At 42.9% G+C, this 25,022-nt stretch overlaps 1 protein-coding gene across 2 annotated transcripts in view; it reads left to right on the top strand.

Moving 5' to 3' along the window:
• Positions 1-22,561, top strand: part of PPP1R1C (protein phosphatase 1 regulatory inhibitor subunit 1C) — a 54,810-nt gene extending 32,249 nt beyond the window's left edge. For both annotated transcript variants that reach the window (XM_014056918.2, XM_014056925.2), the window contains exon 5: positions 22,117-22,561. In XM_014056918.2, coding sequence (XP_013912393.1) covers positions 22,117-22,196 — 80 coding nt within the window. In that variant the 3' untranslated portion in view covers positions 22,197-22,561. The remainder of the gene's footprint in view (positions 1-22,116) is intronic.
• Positions 22,562-25,022: the final 2,461 nt, after the last annotated feature.

Here is a 25,022-nt window from a genome sequence, read left to right as displayed (position 1 = left end):
GTTCTGGAGAACTGGTAGTGGAGATTTTGAGTCGTTCGGAGAACTGGTAAATATCATCTCTCATTGGCCCAGCACCCAGCTATTCTCTGCCTCCCCAGTCCCAGCTGATCAGGAGGAAATGGGGATTTTGCAGTAACCTTCGCCTGCCACGCCCACTAAGCCATGTCCACCAAGCCAAGCCACACCCACAGAACCAGAAATCTCACCACTGCTTAACATCCTAAGGGGTCCTCCCTTTTTGAGAATTTGAATTCAGCTCCTGGGGCAGGGTGGCCTTGATCAACACGTTTTCATCTGTTCACCAAAACTAGCTAATGCATCCAAATAATCTTTGCTGGATGATAGACAGAATGTTCAAGTAAGTCCAATGAATGTTCAATATCTTCATAAATGATTTAAATGAGGGGATAGAAGGGGAACTCATCAAATTTGCAGGGGAAGAAACAGCCAACACATTAGAAGATAGTTTCAAGATCCAGAAGGACAAACTTGCACACTGGGCCCCACCCAGCAACATGCAATTCAGTGATGGAAAAAGTAAGGTTTTACACTTAGACAAGAAAAACCAAAAGCATAGGTATAGAATAGGTGGTATGTGGCTCAACAGGAGTAACTTTGGGAGGGAACTAGCATCCTTAGTAAACAACCATTTATTTAAGCGGCTCATATCCATGAGCCAGAGGTGGGTTCCTACCAGTTCGCACCTATTCGGTAGAACCGGTTCGTCAAATCTACTGAACCGGTTGGAAGAGGTTCCACTAGTGGATCCGGAAAGCAGGCCACACCTACAGCAGAGGTTCCAAAAATTTTTGAAACCCACCACTGGTCCTTGGATATGATTATTCTACACTATCATGCTCATATTTATAAAACTCAGTGCCTCTGTGAAAGGTAAGGATGACTACTGCGTTTGTGGTGCAATCAGAACATTGCGTGTGTTGAAGTTGTTTTAACGCAAACCAAAGATGCCTTTTAAAAAACAAGTTTACATCATATTCTTATGCATGCCAGTGCTGTGTGTGAGGTAATTTAAGGTGGTTCTGACAAGTGTCGTCGGCATCATCATATCCGGTCACATGGGTGGCAAGCCACTCCCATCCGGTCACATGGGCAGCAAGCCACTCCCACAAAGGAGGCCACACCCACAGAGTAGGTTCAAACAATTTTTGAAACCCACCACTGCTATGAGCCAGTAGGGTGCCACATCTGACAAAAAAAGACAATGCAATCTTAAACTGCATCAACAGAACAATAGTATCAAGATCACATGTAATGTTGATGCTATTTTATACTTCTTTAGTAAGACCACACTTGGAATACTGCATCCAGTTTTGGTTGCCACGATAAAAAAGATGTTCAAATCCTAGATAAGAGCAACAAAGATTCTTAGAGATCTTTGGGAGCTAAAATAGGATGAATCGTTGGAGGAATTGGATAGGTCTAGTTTGACAAAGAAACAGATTAGGGTTGACATGATAGCAGTCCTCCACTATTTTACGGGCTGTCACATAGAAGAGGTAGGTCAACCTATTTTCTGAGGGAAGGATAAGAAGTAATGGATAGAAACTTATCAAGAAGAGATCCAACTTAGAATGAAGAAGACATTTTCTGACAGTGAGAACAATTAATCACTGGAACGACTTGTCACCAGAAGTTGTGGTTGGTCCATCAATGGAGGTTTTTAAGGAGAAATTGGACAGCCATTTGTCTGGAGTGATATAGGGTCTCCTGCTTGATCTGGTTGGTGAACTAGGAGATCTCCAAAGTCCCTTCCAACTCTGTTATTCTGTACTCTGTAATGCTGAGTTGAACCTAATACAAAATATTAAATCAGCTTTAGCATACTGTACAGATACTCTTATCTCATTCATAGCCATAAAAAGAATGTTTTAAGCAGAAAGAACAATTGGTGCCATATCGTCTGGCCTATGAAGCTATTATAAGAAACTTACCATATCCTTCAATCTGTTGAACAATTGATAAAACAACACAGCTAGACTCTCCATATAAGGCATAGGAATGGGAGTTTTTTGGTTTAATTATCTATGACTGACTGATTCATTGACTGATTGATTGCTTAATGGATGTGAGTTGTCTTTCCTGTATTGGAAATTGCAATAAGGCATGAATAACACACCAAAGTATCTCACAAATCCATTGTTTCTCTCTTTCTCTCAAGTCCTTTTGATGTATTTTGGTTTCTTGTGCATTTTTACATGGTATCAGCAAATAACTTTAAGTGGGAAATGGCTTACTCTTTTATGCACATGTGCATTTTACTGGAATGCAGCCCCTGGAAAAATCAATGTGAGTGCTATTGATCGCAGAATGAGGTGGGCAACAGCCTACGGAGCTATTCAGGGCAGGATATTTGAGCAGATTGTATTTCTATGCTTAATGGATGTTGGGAGACACCTTCATTGTTCAAAAGGCCTCCCTACATTTTGGCTCTTCCTGACGGTGCTGATTGTCTCCTTCCAAAATGAGGTTAGCAGGGGTATCTGACTGACTTTCTGTTTTTAGCCGATTTCCCCCCATGTCCTAGCCAAGTAATTAACTTCTCTTGATACAAACATACACACTTCCTCTCAGCCACCTATACATATTGATTTAATGATGCAAAGTTGGGGGGGGGGAGTTCCAAAGGCATCCGATCATCTAGGCATGCCCATGGAATTTAGTACAGGAAACAATTTTAATTTGTCATAAGCTCTGAATATTGGAAACATGGTAGAACTCTGCTCTTAATTGATTCATGTGAACTAGTTTCAGTTCTTGGGCAGAAGGTCTTCTCTCATCAAGGAGTGCATGAAAATTAGACATCAAAGAAGAAAATCAGAAAGAGAACTCCTCTTTTTCATAATGTGAGACATCTCTAAGCATTTTCCAACCTTTAGATTGCTTCCCACCAGTGGTGGGCTGCAGGCTTACTGGAGCCTGTCCGGAGCACCGGATACCGTTCTGGTATAGTGCTCCGGAGGGCCCACCTGCCCATCCGAGCTCCTTACCGTGTTTTAAAGCATTTGGCGCTTCCACACACGCGTATCGCATGTACAGCACCTGTGTGATGCTCCGCTGAGCAGCTGGAGCGTCGCAGAGGCTTACGGAAGTGTCATTTGCAGCTACAATGCATGCGCGTACCTCACACATCCATGTGGGCGACGCTGGGCCCGTTTCAACCATACGAATTGGAACAGGATCCGGAACTCACCATTGCTTCCCACCCTCTGTTTATATGTGAATGTATGCAGGGGTTAGCAAGGGGTTCTCTGCCGATTGCTGTGTGGGTGTGGTCATGGTGGATGTGGCCTAGTTGGCCTCCTACACCACGTTGGGGGGGGCATTTTTGCCCTCCCCGAGCTCCAGAGGCTTTTCTTGAGCCTCTAGGAGGGCAAAAATGGCTTCCACAGGCTCTGGAATCACTCTAGAGGCTGGAAATGGGCTTGTTTCCGACCTTCACGAACTTCTGATAAGCCCATTTTTCATCCTCCCTGAGTCTCATTTTTTTTTTAGTTCATTTATTAAGATTTATAGGCCGCCCTTTTCCCTGAGGGGACTCAGGGCGGCTTACAATCACAAGGGAAGGGGGTGCAGTATCAAAGGACAAAACAAAATGTGAACAAAGAAAAAAATAAAACACAACTTTCGTTCAGCAATCAACACTCGGGCGGGTAACTTGGAAACCTATCCCCAGGCCTGCTGGGAGAGCCAGATCTTGAGGGCTGCGCGGAAGGTCTGGATGGTGGTGAGGGTACGAATCTCAACGGGGAGATCGTTCCACAGGGTCGGAGCTGCAACAGAAAAGGCTCTCCTCCGTGTAGTCGCCAGTCGACATTGACTGGCAGATGGAATTCGGAGGAGGCCCAGTCTGTGCGATCTAGTTGGTCGAAGGGAGGTAATCGGCAGGAGGCGGTCTCTCAAGTACCCAGATCCACTACCATGGAGTGCTTTAAAGGTGGTCATCAGTACCCTGAAGCGCACCCGGAGACCGACAGGTAGCCAGTGCAGCTCGCGGAGGATGGGTGTAACGTGGGCGAACCGTGGTGCGCCCACAATCACTCGCGCGGCTGCATTCTGGATTAACTGTAGTCGCCGGATGCACTTCAAGGGCAACCCCATGTAGAGCCCATTGCAGTATTCCAGCCTAGAGATCACAAGGGCTCGAGTGACTGTTGCGAGAGCCTCCCGATCTAGGTAGGGCCGCAACTGGCGGACCAGGCGAACCTGGGCAAATGCCCCCCTGGTCACAGCTGACAGCTGGTAGTCAAAAGTCAGCTGTGGGTCCAGGAGGACTCCTAAGTTGCGGACCCTATCTGAGGGGTATAAAATTTGACCCCCCAGCCTAAGTGTTGGTACATTAGCCAAATTGTTGGGAGGGAAACACAACAGCCACTCGGTCTTGTCCGGGTTGAGTACCAGTTTGTTAGCGCTCATCCAGTTCTTAACGGCCTCAAGACCCTGGTTCATCACGTCCATCCTCCCTGAGTCTCCATGCACGCCCTACACTTATATGCAGTGGTGGGTTTCAAAAATTTTGGGAACCTCTTCTGTAGGTGTGGCCTGCTTTCCGGGTCCACTGGTGGAACCTCTTCTAACTGGTTGGGTAGATTTGACGAACCGGTTCTACCAAATAGGTGCGAACTGGTAGGAACCCACCTCTGCTTACATGCATCCAAAACAGGCCATGTGGGGCCTCCTGGGAGGGATGAGAGGGACGGGGCGGGGCCAGCCAGGAGTGGGATTTGGGGGTTCTCCAAACTGCACAGAAATTTAGCTAGAGGTTCTCCTGAAGCCCTGCGAATTCCCAGCAGCCCACTTCTGCATGTATATGTGTGGTTTAGCATTATGTGGTGTGGATTGTTTGAGAAAAATATCAAAATATATCTGGTAAGAACACCTTACTGGATTATAGAATCTCCTTAGATATAATCCAATCAACAGATGCCCATATGTAACATAATAAGTATTACATCTATGTCAAACCCAATATGTATTATTTCCATTAATTCCAAATCCAGAAGGAGGACAATACATAACCAATTTCACCCTAATTCCCACAATCCACAAAAAAAAAAAAAAAAACCAGCAACAAATCCCTGGCTATATTTTCTATTATCTACTTCATAGTATTGTTGCTATGGGTAAACATTGGAGAAGGGAGTGTTATATATGTTCTCTTGAACTCTTGAACAAAAGGCAGAATAAGAACCTAATCAACAAATTTGTTAGAGAAGTAGTAGAATAAAGATAGATTTATTAATTTAAAAGGCACATTCAGCTAGTCTTGACTTAACAACCACAACTAGACTGGCAACTCCATTGCTCAGCCACAGTCAGTAAGTGAAATATCACATGACTGCACCAGATTTCCAATATCAGTTAAGCAAATCACCTCCAGTTGTTAGATGCAACATCTGTCAGGGTTCCAAGTAACACCCATAACAAAAGAAGACTCCGAGGCTTGAGTCTCCTCAAAGTTCCATTTTATTAGAGTTGTCATATTGGCACATCTGGGAAAACCCAATCTGAAAGCTTTCAGGTTTTCCCCACCCAAGTGAAAGTTCAAGTCCTTGCCCAGCACCCATATGTCCATCACATGGTCCAATCAGACCCCGTCCCAACTGGAGAGGCCGCCAAGTCATGCCATTCCAGGTGCAGGGCAAGATGTCCTTGACTCTCTGAGAACGGAATGTTATTTAGACTACATATATCCCATACTCCATCTAATGCCCCTCCCATTTCCCCAAAGACTAAATGTGGCAGGCCTGAAGGCCCCATGCAAAAGATGGCTTCCAGGCCTGACAATGTCATGTGATCACATTTTCAATCTCCTGCTGCCTTCTCTGTTGACTACTTATCAGCAGCTGGCAGTGAAGATCATAAATGGTGAGCTTATGACCAAGGGATGCTATGATTACCCAACTTGCAATCCTGAGACAGTTGTAAGTAATTCTTTGGCAGTTGTAAATTCAAGGTCTGGTTGAAAAATGACTTTTTCCGTGCCATCAAAAGTTCAAACAGTCACTAAACAGGACAGTTATTAGCCAAAGACTACCTTTATAGTCATCGATCTTATGTACCAAAATACAGGACAGGTCACAGAAGAAGAATAAGACTATAAACACTCTAAAAACCATGACAGAAACTCTTGGTGTCTCATAGGCAACATTTCCCCACATCCCCACACTCAATATACTAGGTTGCTGCGTCATTCTACTCAGGGCATTTTTCAGGAAGAGCAAGGGATGCTTGGAGATTGGAGGAAATTGGTGAGATCCAAGATGGCCTCTTGTGAATGAGGCATACCACCCTCTCCTTAAATAGAGGCGACACTCTGCTTCTCAATGAGGGTTCACTCTTCACTTGAACCCAACTATCTTCTGGAAGACCTCAATCAACCAGTGGGAGATCTAGAATACAGGTGGAAGAAATTTACAACCTTGGAGACCTGTCTACTAACTTGGAAGCAACCTGGGCATCAATGTGCCTTGGCCACTTCCTTAGGACCTACCCAGCTGGTGTCCAACTATGAGCAAAGTCAAGCAACTTTATTCAACAGAAGCCAAGAATATTCTAAGATGTCCCCTCAGAAGAAGAGTAAGTAGAAAAAAATAGTATATTCTATACCTAGATCACATAGTAGGAGAAAATATTTTAAAATTCCCTATTATTATTATTTCCTCATATTTCCACAAGGACATGTTCCGTTAGGATAAGAAACCCGTTTTAAGTTCCCACATATAATTGCTGACACTTACCAAAAAATTGGCCAAGGGGATGATTTTTCAAAGGTGTAGGAGGTTGCAACTTTGCAACTTTTTTGCAACTTTAATAAGATTTGTATGCCGCCCACTCCCTAGGGACTCTGGGCGGCTCACAACAAAAGTAAAGACATAAAAATATTAAAAATACAATTATTTAAAATAAGATATCATCCATTCAATCACGTGGGGCTGGATTTTAATCAACAGCCCCAGGCCTGCCGGAACAGCCAAGTCTTGGTTGCTTTACGGAAGGCCGGGAGAGTGGTAAGGGTCCAGATCTCTGCAGGTAGCTCATTCCATAAGGCCGGTGCAGCTACAGAGAAGGCCCTCCCTTGGGGAGCCGCCAGCCGGCATTGTCCGGTCGATGGCACCCGGAGGAGGCCCAACCTGTGCGATCTTATTGGTCGTTGGGAGGTGAATGGCAGGAGGTGGTCTCTCAGGTAGCCAGGTCCGATACCATGTAGGACTTTAAAAGTAATGACTAGCACCTTGAAGCAGGTCCGGAGACCAATGGGGAGCCAGTGCAGCTCGCGGAGGATAGGTGTAACATGGGTGTATCTAGGTACACCCATTATTGCTTGCACGGCTGCATTCTGGACCAACTGCAGTCTTCAAACACTCTTCAGGGGCAGCCCCATGTAGAGCGCGTTACAGTAACCCAGTCTTGAGGTGACGAGGGCGTGAGTGACTCTTCGAATGCCTTCCGGTCCAGATAGGGCTGCAACTGGTGCACCAGGCGAACCTGGGCAAAGGCCCCCCTGGTCACAGCCGACAAGTTGTGAAGTTAGGCTACAAAAATGTGTTTGTTTCTATTGAACTATCACTTTGATGGTTTGCTATGTTAATTTTTTTTAAATCCCCTTTATTTATTTTTTTCTGTGCATTTAGATAGATATTATTTAGTAAGTACTAACATCAAACCTATTGTACAGTCTTAGAACTAGAAAAAAGAAAGAAGATCTTTCAATTTCCCATCATTCTGAATTTTGCATTTCATTCTAAATTCAAGATGATGCTTTGGAACATGAGTCTTTTATTCCAGCTTGGAAATACTCAAAATTGGTTATTTCAAACATGGGATGTTTTGACCAATGTTAGCTACATAATTTGAAGCAACTTCTGCTTAAGTACTTGCTTTGTACATCAGCTGGCAAACTACATGAGCAAAAAACTGCTGAGAGCATTTAGAACAGAGGTTCTGTTGTGAGTCGGCAGAAACCTCCTGTGAGTTGTTTCGGGATGCACGCAGGAGAAGGGCTGACTGACTCACAGGAAATGATAACGAGCATCTGTGGCTCGTTAGGATCTCCTCTTGCGGATAAAAGACGGATGGTGCCACACCCTGGTTGCAGAAGTCAACGTTCCATTCCGTTCCGTTTCTGTTCTAGTCAAGCTCTCCATTTGTGTGCAACCATCGAGAAAAAGCACTTGGATAAGTGACTTGATTTATATAATCCTGTTTTGTATAGTTTAAGAATTAGGACTTTTGCCAGAACATTTATCTGTGTTTATTTTGGCCTCGCAGCCAGCAAGAGCCATGACTGATAAAAATATTCCTTTGAACATTCTGTTTGGCTTTTGTTTCTGAACGGACAAGGTGTGTGTGGGGGGTCAGAACAGGTTCCCAACATGGGGCCCACGCCCCACAGGGGGTCAATTTGATTTTTAATGGGGTCATTTGAACCTTGTTTAAACCAAGTTAATGGCCTTTTAGGCTTCCATGAGTAGAGTTTACTTTTTGAGTAAAGTAAGAATTATATGTCACAGGGGAAGGCATCAGGATTTTACAGATGCTTAGGTTGGGAATCACTAATTTAGAACAACTGAAATCTGGAAGTTCTATGCATACAAATTCCCTTTTAACAGGAAAAGAGGAATCTTTGCTGTTCTAATAGCTCTTGTTATAATACTGAGGAAAAGCAAAGATGACTCTAGAAGACTCTGAAAATAGGGTGAAAAGGTGAAGTTTGTCCTCATACCCTAATAATGTCCTCATCGTTGTCCTCGTGCCTCTAGATTAATCCTTTAGGAATTCTTTTATTCCCAAAAACCTTCCCTATAGCTCAGTTTAGGCAGATGTGTGTGTTTCTCTTTGTGTGTGTGACATCATACCGCAAAGCAGAAAGACCATAAATCACCTATAACTGACTCAAAGCCAATTCTGAGGCTATTGTGGAGATAGCACAGCTGATAGTTTGGACGGCAACTAAAGTTTCCTCTCCACAAATGGACTAAAGCTTTCCAAAACTGGGATGAAATCTTTGGATCCAGTTTGATTATGCTGCAATGCATATTGCAGTTGGTTAAATAAAACAAGATGTGAAACAAGTGTTTGAGGCAATAAAACCAAAGACTGGTGTATTGGAAGGATTCCTTGTAAAATAAATCATACCAAGAGAAAGAAACGATCTTCGAACAGGGAACAAGAAATAAACAGTAAAGTCACCAGAAATTTCCCCAAACATGATTACACATCACAAACTAAAATGCCTTCTGTTTATAGGTCAATATAAACAGAATGTCTCATTATTTGAGGGACTAGGCACAAGGAGTAGAAAGTGGACACAAACACTAAAGCATTTCTACATACATACACATGTGCTTTCTATGTCAATTCTAGTTTCCGTCTGGAATGTTTGTTTAAATAGATATTTTTGTGCAGAAACACGTCAAAGCAATGCCTTTCTATGGCTATCAGCTTGGCCACTGTAAAGAAGGATTGCTTACCTTTAATTGAAAAAATGGCTTGCTCTTTAGGGACAAAGCGCCCTCTAGTGCTTCAGAGAGGTTGCTGCACTTGCAGTCCTGCACACCAACAACCCCCCCCCCCCGAAACGCCACAGAAAGCTAAATTCTCATTGTTCATAGTGACAGGAACAGTGATTATTTTCAGACTGAATCTAGAGATTCACTTCAATATAAAGAGGAAATAGCTTCACTCATGTGGGCAGCTATAAGCAGGCCTCCTTCTGGATGTCTCAAATGTGACATCAATGATTTCTGGGCACCTGCAGCTGACTAGCAAAGGGAACTAAGTTATCTGAAGGGATGGCTTCTACAATTAGGGAGGGGTCAACCCCCACCTCTATGTATGTATGTATGTATGTATGTATGTATGTATGTATGTATGTACGTACGTACGTACTTACTTACTTACTTACTTACTTACTTACTTACTTACTTACGATCAATAGGCTGTCTAACTTTATTGCAACCTGAATAAATACAATAATAAAATACAATAACTCCAAAAGGAACATGTGATAAACAGCAGAGTCCAATAATAAATAATTCCCTAAAGAACCCATTCAAGCCGAAAGTCTGGTACAACAAGCCAGGTTTTCAGGGCTTGTTTAAATGAGGTCAGGTTGAGGCCAATGGGGAAATGCTAGGACTTCCTGAGTCCCATCAGATGAGCATGGCTTAAGAACATGCTGACTCTGCTGGATGGGCAAAAAACTATAGAAGACTGAACAGTCCTTCAGATAAAAAGCCCCTTTCTTCCTCAGGACAATCAAGGATTAGTGCCAGGGTTCTTTTGGGCCTCCTGTTCCAGCAGGCTGTGGGCTGTTGAAGTATCCAGCCCCGCTTCAATTGTGAATGTTGTGTATTTTAATTTGTTGTATCCTCTTGTTTATCCCCTTTCCCTGTTTTATTGTAAGCCGCCTGGAGTCCTTCGGGAGTGGGCGGCATAGAAAACTAATAAAACCAAAACCAAACCAAACCAAGGTCATAGGATCATCTTTTGCAACTTTCTAACAAGCAAAGTCAATGGGGAAGCCAGATTCACTTAACAACCATGTTACTAATTGAACAACCTCAGCGATTTACTTAGCAACTCTGACAAGAAAGGTCATAAAATGGGGCAAAACTCACTTAACAATTGTCCTGGTTAGCAATGGAATTGTGGTTGTAAATTGAGGATTATCTGTACAACATTTAACCAAAAGATCCCATCATACATTCACTTGGTTCAACACATTGGTATAAATGTGTGACTAATCATGCTAAGCCATCAACTAGACCAGGGGTGTCAAACTCAAAGTCGTATCCGGCCCATGGGATGCTTAGATCTGGCCCACAAGGCCACCCTGGAAACAGTGAAGGATCAGCCCACAGAGCCTCTGCCAGTGAAAATGGAGCTCAGGAGGGCCGCGTCTGCCCGCTGAGCTCCGTTTGAGATTGAGATTGAGTTTGACACCCTCAACTAGACGATGCATTCCAGCCATAAACCATTGCATTTGATTTGGTGCACCCAAACTGATCCCATGATGGCTTAGCATTTTGTGTACTCCAGGAACACAATGCACTGCTATCTGTGAGCCATGTTGGAAATTAGAATTTATTGGCCTAGTGTGATTGGACATACATATCTCTGGTGCATAAGTTCACATATAAACAGCAAATAATAGGTCATAGCTCAGAAATCATAGTTACAATCATTAATGATAAGTTACAAACAACAATGGATAAATCCTAAGAAACCAACAGGAGAAGAATAGTAGGAAAGATGAGAACATGAGATAAAAATGAGAAATGACTCAGTTTTCAGCAGAGTGATGGCGGGACAGTCAGGGGAACTATCTTTATGTCTGGTTTTTTGGCATGTGATGCTCTATAGATGTGTCCTTAGGGTAGAAATTGAAATAGATTATCTCCAGGATGTGAGGGGTCTGTAGATAATTTCTCAGCCCTCTTTCTACATGCAGTATACAAATCCTCGGTGGAAGGCTGGTTGGCTGCGATTTTATTTTCTGCAGTCCTAACTATCCGTTGAAGTCTGTCCCTGTCCTGTTTGGTTGCTGGGCCAAACCAGACAGTTATTCAGGTACAAATGAAAGACTCAATAATTCCTCTGTGGAACTGAATCAGCAGCAATTTGGGAAGTCTGAGCTTTTTGAGTTGACAAATAAAGTGGTGAAAAACTTTGATGTGAGGTTAGTTATGCTTGTGCAGTTTTAACATCAAAACTTCTGCTCTATAGTCCTTGATCAGAAGATCGCACAGGATCAGGGGTGGGTTTCTCGCCCCGTTCCAACCGGTTTGGTTGGAACGGGGCCGGCGGTGTCCTCGCACACGTGTATGCGCGTGTGTGGCACACACATGCATACTAGCGTCTGTGCGATGCTCCAGCTGCTCCTGGAGGATCGCGCAGGCGCTGTATGCGTCCTGCGCATGCGTGGAAGCGCAGAACTCGTTAAAATCGGGTAAGGAGCGCGGGCGCGCAGGTGGGCCCTTCGCCGTTCCCGGAAGTTACTTACTTCCGGGTTCACCGACCAACTGGTTCGCAGGGACCGCTGCGAACCGGTTGAAACCCACCCCTGCACAGGATATATTATTTTCCTAATAATCACACCTAAATCCTTATGATGTTTTTTTCTGTAAAGCCATTGAGTTCAATTTACTCAGTACAATCTGAGCCCATAATCACAAGGAGAGAGAGAAAATTGGGTTCAACACTTTATTTCTGTGCCCAAGTAAAGAGGGACCCTTGGATCCATAGTTCAAATCCAGGGTGTCTGCTGATATTCAACAAGATGCTTTTCTACCATAGAACCACAAATAGACACCAACATTTCCTGATATTTCATCCCTTTCTCTCTGAATTATTGAAGACATGCACAATTTAAGCTAACACTCCATAGTAAGGAGGGGAAGGTGCACTTAATTAGCTAAATTCTCCTCCTCTAAGTGTATTTTTTAAAATATGCTAACTATGAACTTTTACCTCCAGATCTTTGCGTGGACGTTTTTCACCACAGCTTAAGCAAAAATGCCACATTGCTTTTCCTTATTCCAGCAATGGGCCCACATGCAAAATTCTTTAGCCCGGTTGCAAATGCACAATCGGCCAGCAAGCTTCCTATAACTGAACTAGAGCGGTTGGTGGCACAGTGGTTAGAATGGAGTACTGCAGGCTCCTTCTGCTGACTGCTGTCTCCCCAGGCTCAAGGTTGACTTAGCCTTCCATTCTTCTGAGATGGGTAAAATGAGGATCCAGATTGTTGGGGGCAATAGGCTGACTCTGTAAACCACTTAGAGAGGGGCTGTAAAGCACTATGAAGTGGCATGTAATCGAAGTGCTACTACTGTTGTTGGTCAGCCTCTTTAACTCCCCCCCCCTATAAATGCCAAGGCAGGTGTTAGCTAACAGCTGATTCTAATAATGGCTATATAGGGACAAAGTGATTAAAATAAAGTAGCTCTGACTAAAGCAGTTTTATGACATATAAAAGCTCTTAATGGTTTGTTAGTAGGATAATAGTCTTAAGGCCTCAGGTGCATTATAGAAAGGAATAGCTGAATCAATTCTGACCCTGAGGTACATTTTGCTAAATTCTCAGCACTGCAATTTATAGAACAAGAGAGTCAAAAATCACCGCTTGTACTAGCCACCCTTTATGGTAGTCAGATTCTCCCCATTGAGGAATATTTCTTAACTCTGCTTCTTCCCCTGGCTCTCCAAGCACTGGATGTTCCCCTTTTGTGTTCAAGACAAATGTGACAAAGTCCCAGACCTATATTTAAAACGAATATAGATAAAAAAGTGTAACTTCCATAAATGTGCATTTCCCCCCCCTCTTCTTTCCATCACTCCCGTCCAGCACCCCAGCTATATATGTGTTTAGCTAAATGTATTTGGCTTTAATCCCAAAGACATGGAATCATTCTCATTTTATTTGTTCTCACTTACACATTTATTTTTTGATGCCTTTGTTTATTGCCAGTGCTCTGCAGATCTATATTCAAGTGGGCCAGAGTTGGTGGGGAGGGAGCTATAAAAACAAAAGCGAAAAAACCCAAATACTGTTATTCTTTTTGGACAGTTTGGCATAAGCTACACGGAAATATGATGGTCTTTCCGGTTCCACCACAAAACCGCGGTAGACTAAAGCGCGCTCGACGAAAGCGCGTACGTGACGTCATCACAGCGCGACGAAAACAGCATGCTGTGAGTGGGAAACTTAAAAATAACGTGAAAACCTTACCCTAACCCCCCCAAACCTAACCCTAAACCTAACCCTAAGCCTAACCCTTAACCTAACCCTAAACCTAACCCTATACCTAACCCTTAACCTAACGCTAAACCTAACGCTAACCCTTAACCTAACCTTAAACCTAACCCTAACGCTTAACGTAACCCTAAACCTAACCCTAACCCTTAACCTAACCCTTACCTTTATGTGAACCGGCTTGCTGTAAAAGCGCTTTTTAAAGCGCCCTTTTTTTCCCACGGTCGTATTTGTCGCGCTGCTGATGACGTCAGGTACGCGCTTTAATCGGGCGCGCTTTAGTGGACCGCGGTTTTGACAGGTCACGGGTCTTTCCAGTGTATCGTTTTAGTTCATAGGTGCCTTGTAACAGGAAAAACCGATCCTGAGAAACATATACAAAAGAAATACTGTTACTTGGGGAATTTTTGCTCCCCGCCACAAATTGTTTGCAAATGTCATTTCTTTATTGGTACCCATCACGCCTGGTTAGGTTCATTCAGCACAGAAGATAATTTCATGGGATCCTGCTGTGCCCAACAACGGACACCCATCAGCGGAACAAATTCTTGCCGTGTAATTTTCTGCAACTAACTTGAAGAACAGGAGAGGGGAAAAGAGGGAGGAAAGAAGAGGAACCCTGATTGCATATGTGGAACTGAATTTATGCATAAATAGCTACCTGCATCTTGTGCCAGATAAGTCTATTGTTCCTTCCATACCTCAGTCTGAAATAAGGGAACAGGAGCTACATTCTGATGGACAGTGAAACATCCATCACTACTGTAACTGAGTCCTTCCACCTGTTGCTGGTCATCTTCCTCGTTCCTTCTAACTTTCCAAACATTTTGGACTTCCCAAGGGAGCCAGGTCTTCATATAATGTGCCCAATAGTTGATAAATTGAGGCTGGTCATTTGTGCCTTGAGTCAGAATTCTGGATCAATTATTCTATCATCCATCTATTTGTTTGCCTGGTTATCTATCCATGGAATTTTCAGGAATCCTCTCCATTCCTAATTTTAAAAGCATCAATGCAATAACCTTTCTATCCTGCTTCTTTAAAATCCAATAATTCATTCCATAAAGAATAGCAGAGAATTGCTTAGTTAACCAATTAATGCTTTAATGTCTCTCTTAGCCCTTTTTATATATGTTGAAAGGGAGCAAAGAATCGAACCCACGTAACTTGAAAAATGTGGTGGATCAGTGGCTAATACGCTGAGCTTGTTGATCAGAAAGGTCGGCAGTTCAGCAGTCCAAATCCCTAGTGCCGTGTCACGGAGTGAGCTCCCGTTACTTGACACAGCTTCTGCCAACCTAGCAGTTCAAAAGCATGTAAAAATGCAAGTAGAAAAATAGGAACCACCTTTCATGGGAAGATAACAGAGTTAACACTAAAAGTGGCCACACCAACATTCTGCACCATCATTTATTGTGATTGGATAGCAATAATGTTTTCGGTGTTTTGTTTTTCTTTCCCTTTAATTGTAGCTGTCAGACACATAATAGCAGGAAGACTTTAACAAAACGTAAGAAGATTCTCATGGAGGGCAATTAAAGTGAAAAGGAACCAATTTGTGCCCCAATGGACATATTTCTTAAGGTTTCAAGTGCCAAAATGCAGGATACTTTTTGTTGTTGTGCAAGATCAGAATTCCAGTTGATTTAATTGCAAATTAAATTATATCCAGAATAGAAATTATTTTGAACCATTTCAGCCTTATTTTCTTACCTGTATCCCCACTTCTCCCTCACCATCATAACCTAAAAGTTTGAATTAATGGCACATTTATCTTTGGCTCAGTTCTCTTCAAATATATTAACATTCATGAAGAAGTTTGGCACAAACAGATTCCCTAAGCATCCCTGCTTGTTTATGGAGCTGTGGCTGCCTGTAGGAGGTCTTGGCTGAGTTTAAAAAGCTAAGGAATTGGACCTGGTGTGTATTTCAAAAAATGACTACCAAAAATGCAAACTAGGAAATTGAGAAAACATGCTGAAGAAGATACTAGCAAGCTACTCCTGCATTAAGATTTATCCTGTGGCCCCCAACCTTTGGGCACCAGGGACTGGTTTCATGGAGATAGGTTTTTCCGGGGACAAGAGGGGACATGGTTTCATGTGCTGCCTGCATCCTGTGGATATAATTTTTAGAATAGAAAAGAATTATTTATTGGACACACAAGGAATTTGTCTTTGGTACATATGCTCTCAGTGTACATAAGGAGAATAAAATACACTCATCAAGAATAAAAGATACAACAGACGTGGGTTGCTCCAAGTTTGGCCCGGATTGGGCAAACCAGTAGTAGCAGCAGTGGGAGGCTCCGCCCACCCTTCCGGACACTTCTGCACATGCACAGAAACGTCATGCGCGCACAGGAGCGCGCCAGAACTGGTAGTAAAAAAATTGGCAACCCACCACTGACTTAGTGATCGTTAATGTTACTAATAAGCTATCAAATCGTATTAGGAAATAAATAACATGGTTATAGTCATGTGGGGAGAGGTAGATACTAGGAAAGAAGAGAAGAATAATAGTAATTTAGTAAATTATTGATAGTGGTGTGGGTTTCATTGTTTAGCAGAGTGATGGCATTCCGAATAAACTGTTCTTCTGTCTATTTGTTCTGGTGTACAGTACCCTATAGCGTTGTTTTGAGGGCAGAAGTTGAAACAATTTATGTCTAGAATGTGAGGGGTCTGTAGATATTTTCTCAGCCCTCTTTTTACTCGTGCAGTACACTGTACAAGTCCTCAATGGAAGGCAGATTGGTAGCAATTGCTTTTTTTGCAGTTCTAATTATCCGTTGAAGTCTACATTTGTCTTTTTTAGTTGAGGAGGGTATAGGGCTTCATTTGTTTCTGGCATGCAGTGTAGCCCGGTGCCAGTACATGGACTGGGGGTTGGGGAGGCCTGCTTTAAGCAGTGAGGAGTCAAACTCAACTTGAAGAAGATTTTATCTTTCCTAAATTTACTGTAAGAGGACTATCCTTCCCACCAATTAGTTTGAGACCACAGGCCTTCTGAACAGTTTCCTTCTGAAAGATCCCTCTACTCAGCACTCTGTTTACTGAAGGACCTAGGTGTCCCACTCAGAGGCAAAGGGGATAATTTTACACAACAAATCCAGGAAAAAAAGAGAGAAAAAACAGCCGAATAATCCATTCAAAGTCTCATGACCCCAAACTGCCTATACTATTTCAAGACAAAGTTGACTGTAGTCAGATTAATCCCTGAAGTGTTTTATCAAAGGAGATTTTATTAAACAGGGTCAAAGACCAAGTCATGTTTTTCCATTATTTGTACAAATGTAGGTATATTTTCACTGTGAACAACAGCTAGGGAAGCTCTTTACACGGACAAGGGAAATTAACCCAATCTTTGCATGGTTAGACAGAATGGCTGTAAATAGACTGGCCTTCCCTAAGGACATTGATTTCCAGAAAGAGAATGGTGGTATCTCAAAGGTGTTCTTTCAAAAGGCAACTGGACTGGTGTTTTTTTTTTCTCTCGAGGAAGAAGCAAATGTTTTGCTCCTCATCCAAGAAGCTTCATCGGTTCTGGAAGGATGGTGGGGGCGATGGGAGGATTAGTTTTGACTGGGTGGGTCTGACTTGGTCTGGATGACTCAGAATCCCCACAGACAAAATGGCCAGGGAACCATTTAATGGGAGGATCTGGTTGTCTGCTCGCTGGACTGAATACGTAAAAAACATTTAAGGGTGTCGGTCTAGACTAGATTTTCTTAAATTGGTTTAAACTTAAAACACCATCTATCTATCGATTTATCTATCTATTTTGTCAAGCATGTATAAGATAACAGATATAAGTATAAGCACGACTATGAATACAGGAAATGGATAAGAATAAGTGGGGACAGGAGGACAGGGATGCTAAGCACGTTGGTGGGCTTATGCACGCCTCTTACAGACCTCTTAGGAATGGGGTGAGGTCAACAGTAGACCGTCTATGGTTAAAGTTATGGGGGTTTGGTGATGTAACAGCAATTAGGTAATGCATTCCAGGCCTTGACCACTCTGTTGCTGAAGTTGCATTTTCTGCAATCGAGTTTGGAGAGGTTTACATTAAGTTTGTAGCTATTGTATGCTATTGTATTGTTGCGGTTGAAGCTGAAGTAGTTATTGACAAGTAGGACATTGTAGCAGATAATTTTGTGTACTACGCTCAGGTCAGAGCAAAGGTGACGTAGTTCTAAGTTATCTAAGCCCAAAATTTCAAGGCTGGTGGTATAAGGTATTCTGTTATGAGGTCAAAGCTGAAATGACTAAGTACAGCTATTCCCTTAGTTTCCCATACTGTTTACTCCCTTCATTTCAGCTGAGTAGCTGAAAATAGATGGGGGAAAAGAACAGCCTAAAAATGCCTGTGGAGATTCTCAGTCATCCAGGTCATAGTTGTCTCAAAGGTGCTTTTTCAAAAGGCAACAATCCAATTGCCTTTTGAAAAAGCACCTTTGAGGTGACTGATTGCTGTCTGCTGGTCTTGAGTCCGGGTTAGGCAGGAAACTAGGTTGTACGTTGTGTTGCTGATTCTTTTTAATGGAAAAATAAAATCTATTGCACTGAGCAAAGACAGTGCAGTAGAGGAGAGAGAGTGTCCCTTCAGCAACCCTCATGGAATTGGATCTCATAAGTCCTCTTGCAGATCTGTTTTCAAAACGATAATAAATAAAGGAAACTTCAGCATTTGTGTGCTGAAGACCACTTTCTTAAAAAAAGTCCACCCTAAATCTAAGAAAGAAATTAAGTTTATTTTGCCCTGATGCCAAAAATTATTATTGTGGTATATCTACAGCAGTGGTGGGTTTCAAAAATTGTTCGAACCTACTCTGTGGGTGTGGCCTCCTTTGTGGAAGTGGCTTGCCACCCATGTGACCGGATATGATGATGCCGACGACACTTGTCAGAACCACCTTAAATTACCTCACACACAGCACTGGCATGCATAAGAATATGATGTAAACTTGTTTTTTAAAAGGCATCTTTGGTTTGCGTTAAAACAACTTCAACACACACAATGTTCTGATTGCACCACAAACGCAGTAGTCATCCTTACCTTTCACAGAGGCACTGAGCTTTATAAATATGAGCATGATAGTGTAGAATAATCATATCCAAGGACCAGTGGTGGGTTTCAAAATTTTTGGGAACCTCTTCTGTAGGTGTGGCCTGCTTTCCAGGTCCACTGGTGGAACCTTCTTCTAACCGGTTCGGTAGATTTGACGAACCGGTTCTACCGAATAGGTGCGAACTGGTAGGAACCCACCTCTGATCTACAGAGAGGAGTCAGAGTGAGAGTGAGAACCGTGTTGCCACAGTGGTGAGAGAGCAGTACTGCAGGCTGCTTCTGCTGATCACCGGCTGCCAGCAGTTTGGCAGATCAAATCTCACCAGGCACAAGGTTGATCCAGCTTTCCTTCCTTCCAAGGTGGGTGAAATGAGGACCCAGGCTGTTGGAGGCAATACACACTGTAAACCACTTAGAGAGGGCTGTAAAAGCACAATGAAGTGGTATATGAATGTAAGTGCTATTGCTATTTCTCTGCTCACTTTGGATGCCTTCTGGATATTATCTGACCCATACAATTGATTCACACTGAAATATAATACAAATAGAGAACTCATTCCTCCCACTGAAAGGAATGGTATGTATTTGTTAAGTGGGGCCATTCCATGGGTCTGTGGAAATTTGGCACCTATCGGTAACCATGAAATCAATCTGTCCACTGGTAGTGAAGTTTATTTGATTTATTTTTATTTATCAAAGTTGTTTGCCATGACTCTGAGTGGCCTTGAGTTTATATTACCTGAATGTATAAAGCTTTTTTCTCCCCTCTCCTGATTTGGGTAACATATGCATTATTTTAAGCCTGAGGAATCTATAGTAAAGTAGTATAGTAAAGTAGAAGTATTAAAAAAATTAAAGCTTATTCAATGTCAGTTTCTTCTACTTTGGTTGAATGAACTAAACCAGATGTCAGGTTTCAGGCTCCCTGTTGGAGACATTGTAATCTGGCTGCAAATATGCAGGAAGTTACCTCATTTGCACAGATAATTTATCCTGAATATGGAAAGAAGCTTGTGGGAGGGGGGTTGACTTAATCTAACATGCATCAGCAGTACAAAGTGTTATTCATGTCTCCTTAATGCACAATGGCTGGCATTCTTGCTCTCCTCCATTAACATCTACTGGATTAATTAAATGATCTCCAGTGAAATCAAAGTCCTGAAGGAAAAGGAAGGAGGGAGTCATCTCAAATGTTAGATATGAAGCAAACTAAGTCTCAAATATTGAGTTATTCTTTCTTGTGTTTCTGATTTTGGGAGAAAGCTAGGCAGAATAATTTTGGAGGCATGAACCTCAGGGTGCAAATGAATTGTGACAGAGTAGAAGAGAAAGATGGATCCAGGGAAATCATAGCATTATTGGGGGACTTGCCAGAAGACAGATGGCAAGAAGTGAAAAAAATATCCTTAAACAAAAGCAAAACTCTGCACTCAGAGTGTACAATGAGGACTACAAACTGAGCAGAGGACAAAAGGGGTAGCAGAGCATGAGCAGAGACCTACCACATCACCAGTTCTCACCATTCTCTGCATCACAATACGCTGCACCAGAGAAGTTCAGGGCATGGTGGAAACAAATAAGGAGAGGACTGATAGCATTTTTAATTACTTGGGTTTTTTTAAAGCTGTCATTTTCCAATATTAAATTCACCTTAAAGACAGGTCTACTATACCTAGATGGTAGAAATTCAGGTAGCCACGAGATGGCACCAAAGGGTTAGACTTTTCTGCATCCCCCCTAATGGACATTCAGAGCTCTGCACAGATGGTTCTGCTTATTTGAAGGACTGTTGACCAAGAGCCATGTTCTTCACAATTAGATTGCCATCAATTTGCCAGTTTAAACGTGTTATGTGAAAGAAGCAAATAAAGGGCTGCAGTTTAAAGATGGTCTCACCAAAACTAAAAATAAAAAGTGAATGAGTAGAACAATCTTCTTCCACATTCTTTGACATATCTGTAAATACAGCTTCCTTCCTCCCTCCCTCCTTCCTTCCCTCCCTCCCTCCCTCTCTCCCTCCCTCCCCCTCCCTCCCTCCCTCCCTCCCTCCCTCTCTCTCTCTCTCCATTACTTGCTATTGGATGGGGGAGGTACTGTATTTATCCAATCAATAGCACCAGTATCTCAGCCAGTTATTAACTAGGGCTAACCAGAGGTGGTATTTTGCCAGTTCTGACCGGTTTGCCTGAACCAGTAGCGGGAATCGCGGGTGGCCCCACCCACCTGCCCCGGTTCTATGGCATCCCATTTAGGCCCTTTTTTTAGGCAAAGTACATACACGGAAGGTGGAACGCATGCACAGACACTCACATTTGCCATCCAGTAGGAAAGGTAAGTCAGTACCACCCCTGGGGTTAACCCTATTTAGTTCCTGAAATCAGCTAAGGTGCTTAGCATTGTGACCCGTCAAAAGCGCGGACGACAAAAGGGCGATCGACAAAATCGCGCCTTTGACGTCATCACAGCGCGACGAAAAAGATCGAAAAATTCAAATAAAAATTAATAAAAATTAAATTAAAACAAGCCGATTCACATAAAGGTAAGGGTTAGGTTTAGGGTTAGGGTTAGGGTTAGGTTAAGGGTTAGGGTTAGCTTTAGAGCGTTAGCGTTAGCGTTAGGGTTAGGTTAAGGGTTAGCGTTAGGTTTTTCGTTACTTTAACGGTTAGGTTTAGGGTTAGGTTTAGGGTTAGGTTAAGAGTTAGGTTTAGGGTTAGGTTTAGGGTTAGGTTTGGGGGGGTTAGGGGAAGGTTTTAGCTTTATTTTTACATTTTTTTGAACTTTTTCGTCGCGCTGTGATGACGTCACAGCGCGCTTTTGTCGAGCGCGCTTTTGTCCTACGCGCTTTTGTGGTGGAACCCTTAGCATTGGGGAAAAAAGGATTATGTCCTCTTTCACTATACTCTGAACCAATTCAGATTTCTTCCCTGTTATTGCTTTTGCTGTTGTTGCTTTTCTTGTTATTACTGTGGCAAAAAGGGAGAGGGAGAGGGAAAGGGAAAAGGAGTGGGAGCAGGAGAGGGCAGAGGGGAGAGAGAGAGGAAAGAGAGAGAGGAGGGAGAGAGAATGACAGGTTACAAAAAGCATCCATGCCCTTCTGACATCAGACTCAATTCTATCTTTGCAATGGACTACAAAGGTAACACCACCATTTTCATAGGTCACAATCCCTTTGCCATTTTGCTGCTACTCTTGCTGTTAGCCTGCTGGGCAGATTACATACCTTGAGTGCAAACATTAAATCTTAACTCTGGTCTTTGTATTTACAGGAATTAAGCATCTAAAAACCCAGAAGGACCTGGCATTTCCAGAGGAAGATGAAGGAGTCTGTGAAAGGGATGAGGAATAGAACCTTTAATGGCGCCAAAGCTCTCGTGAAAGATGAAGCTGCTCAACTTTCAGTACTTACTGTGGAACTTTATGGCTTATGTTCCTGACTCAAAAGAGTCTTCATCCTGGTACCTAAGAAATGGAGGGTTTTGCAGAGGAATTCATCATTTGCAGAACTGGCCTAGGGTACCTCCTGGATGAAGGCAGCCGTTTCTTTTCTCGCCATTTCCTTTTCTTTGTAATAACTCAACTTACATGCCATATGTGCACATAGATGGTTTCCAAAGGTGTTGGCTCTACTGTCTTAAATTCCAAATGTGAGCTGCAGCCTAAAATCAGTTGTAAATAGTGCAGACTTAAATGCTACAAAATAAATACAATGTACATTTAGACTACGTGGTACTTTGCAGACTTTTTCCTTGAAGTAAGAAACCCAGTTTGATGGGATTCTTTACAGGTGCTCTACAGAGATTGGGAAGAATCTACGGCCTCTTCTGGTCCTACAACCCTGGTTAAAGATAGAACAGGCTGCTCAAACACCCCTTCTAGCTTTTGCCAGGGCTACTGGTGGGGAGAAGGGGCTGAGAAGGAGGGTCCAGGGAAGAAAGGAACAGGGGTGGGTTTCTCGCCCCGTTCCAACAGGTTCGGTTGGAACGGGGCTGGCAGCGTCCTCGTGCATGCATGCGACACGTGTGTGCATGCGCGCGGCGCACACATGCGTACTAGCGTCTGTGCGATGCTCCAGCTGCTCCTGGAGGATCGCGCAGGCGCTGTATGCGTCCTGCGCATGCGTGGAAGCGCAGAACTCGTCAAAACCGGGTAAGGAGCGCGGGCGGGTGTGCCCTTCGCCGTTCCTGGAAGTTACTTACTTCCGGGTTCGCCGACCAACCGGTTCGCAGGGATCGCCGCGAACCGGTTGAAACCCACCCCTGGAAAGGAAGTACTCTGCTCCTAGAAGCAAGCAGGCCCAACTACTTGGAGAGCAATTATTAGGGTTAGGATCAAAACCAGTGGTGGGATTCAATTTTTTTACTACTGGTTCTGTGGGTGTGGCTTGGTGAGCATGGCACGGCTTGGTGGGCATCCATGGTTTGGTAGGCATGACTTGATGGGCATGGAAGGATACTGTAAAATCTCTATTCCCACCCCACTCCAGGGGAAGGTTACTGCAAAATCCCCATTTCCTCCTGATCAGCTGGGACTTCGGAGGCAGAGATAAGATAGGGGGCGGGGCCAGTCAGAGGTGGTATTTACCGGTTCTCCGAACCACTCAAAATTTCCGCTACCGGTTCTCCAGAACTGGTCAGAAACTGCTGAATACCACCTCTGGTCAAAACCTTAGTGAAATAAAGTTTTTTCAGAGTATTTACTCATTTTTGGTCTTACATGTGGTCAATGAAGAAATATTATTATTCTTTCCTACTTGCAAAAGAAAGGGAAGTAGAGACTTTTCAACAGTTTGAAAACTGTTGAAAACTATTTTTTCATCTTGTTTTTACGAGATTCTGAGGTATTGCTGTCTGAAATATCTCAAGAAACTCCATAGACGATTAGGAATCAGAGTTCCTTGGGATGCAAAAACAGGTAAACAGAATATCAAAACCAGTTAGGGAGATATTCTGTAGTAGTTCAACTTCTAAGGAAAAGTTTCCACATGGACATCATCCTGGGAAGAGTGAAATTTTCCATCCAATGGTCTCTTAAGCTTTTTGAGATTTCCACGCTTCCAGTGCATAATTTTTTTTCTCCTGCTGCTTTCTCCAGATGTTTCTTTTTTACAATATCAGATAGAAGTCCAGCTCTGTTCAGTGTGGCTTCTCAATTTAGCTATAAAACATGGCAAAACCTTTACTCCCTGCCTTCTCTGTGTACATGCAGGAGTTAACAGGAAAATTGAGACTATCCAGAAATGGCACTCCAATATTCCAAGTGTCTTGTTGAGAAAGTGCTTGTTAAGAAGACACCTATGATTTCTCCACTTGTCGGAAGTCTGACAAGCCTGTTAGGTTCATTCAGAGTTCAAAATTCTCTCCCTGAAAACTCTCTGTGATCACCACACAAACCTGTCCCATTTCAGACAAACTAATTACTTCTAAATTGCATGCATATACTTTATTATTATTATTATTACATGTGTGCAATGCTATTTCTGATAATATAAGTCCTCAAGGTGATGGATAATAACTAAACCAAAGTATTCTGGTAGAATTAAAAGTCACTGTCATTCAAATCAAAGAGTAGTGAAAAACTTGCCAAAGGCAACAGGGATGCATTTTTCCTCCTTTTCCTAAAATTTGAAGGGTGAGAGAGGGCATTTCTTTGTGAAGCTGTGCTGCTAAATGACAATTGCAGAGGCTTTGTGGTAGGTGATGATGACGAGGTGATCCATTTCACTGAGTCCGACTCTTGGCAATTCTATGGGCCAAGCCTCAAGATTCCCACCCATAGCTTGCAATATGCTCATATGAATAGGTCTTTCTTGAAAAATAAATTTCCAATAGAAGCTTACCTCGGTTGCCAGGAGGCTATCCTGAAAACCAGCACTAATTTGTGTTCAGACCTCATATCCTTTTTCTAGGAATTCACCTGAACTGAATCTGAAATATGCAGACTGGAATAAAAGACATGGTGTCTTTTATGGTGTTACATGGTGGTTATAAATGTAGCAGAGGATCAGATCCCTGGGGGTTTTTTGGAGCCCATTTCCCCAAGTTTATAGCAAGAGCAATAGCAGTAGCAGTTAGACTTATATACCGCTTCATAGGGCTTTCAGCCCTCTCTAAAGCAGTTTACAGACTCAGCATATCGCCCCCACAGTCTGGGTCCTCATTTCACCCACCTCGGA

The sequence above is a fragment of the Thamnophis sirtalis genome, unplaced genomic scaffold (genome assembly GCF_051295495.1).
Source record: "Thamnophis sirtalis isolate CommonGarterSnake01/CBP01778 unplaced genomic scaffold, rThaSir2_p1.2 scaffold_1, whole genome shotgun sequence".
In the NCBI taxonomy this organism is placed as follows: Eukaryota; Metazoa; Chordata; class Lepidosauria; order Squamata; family Natricidae; genus Thamnophis; species Thamnophis sirtalis.
The sequence above is the reverse complement of the archived record's forward strand: the minus strand, read 5'-3'. Positions and strand labels throughout refer to the sequence as shown.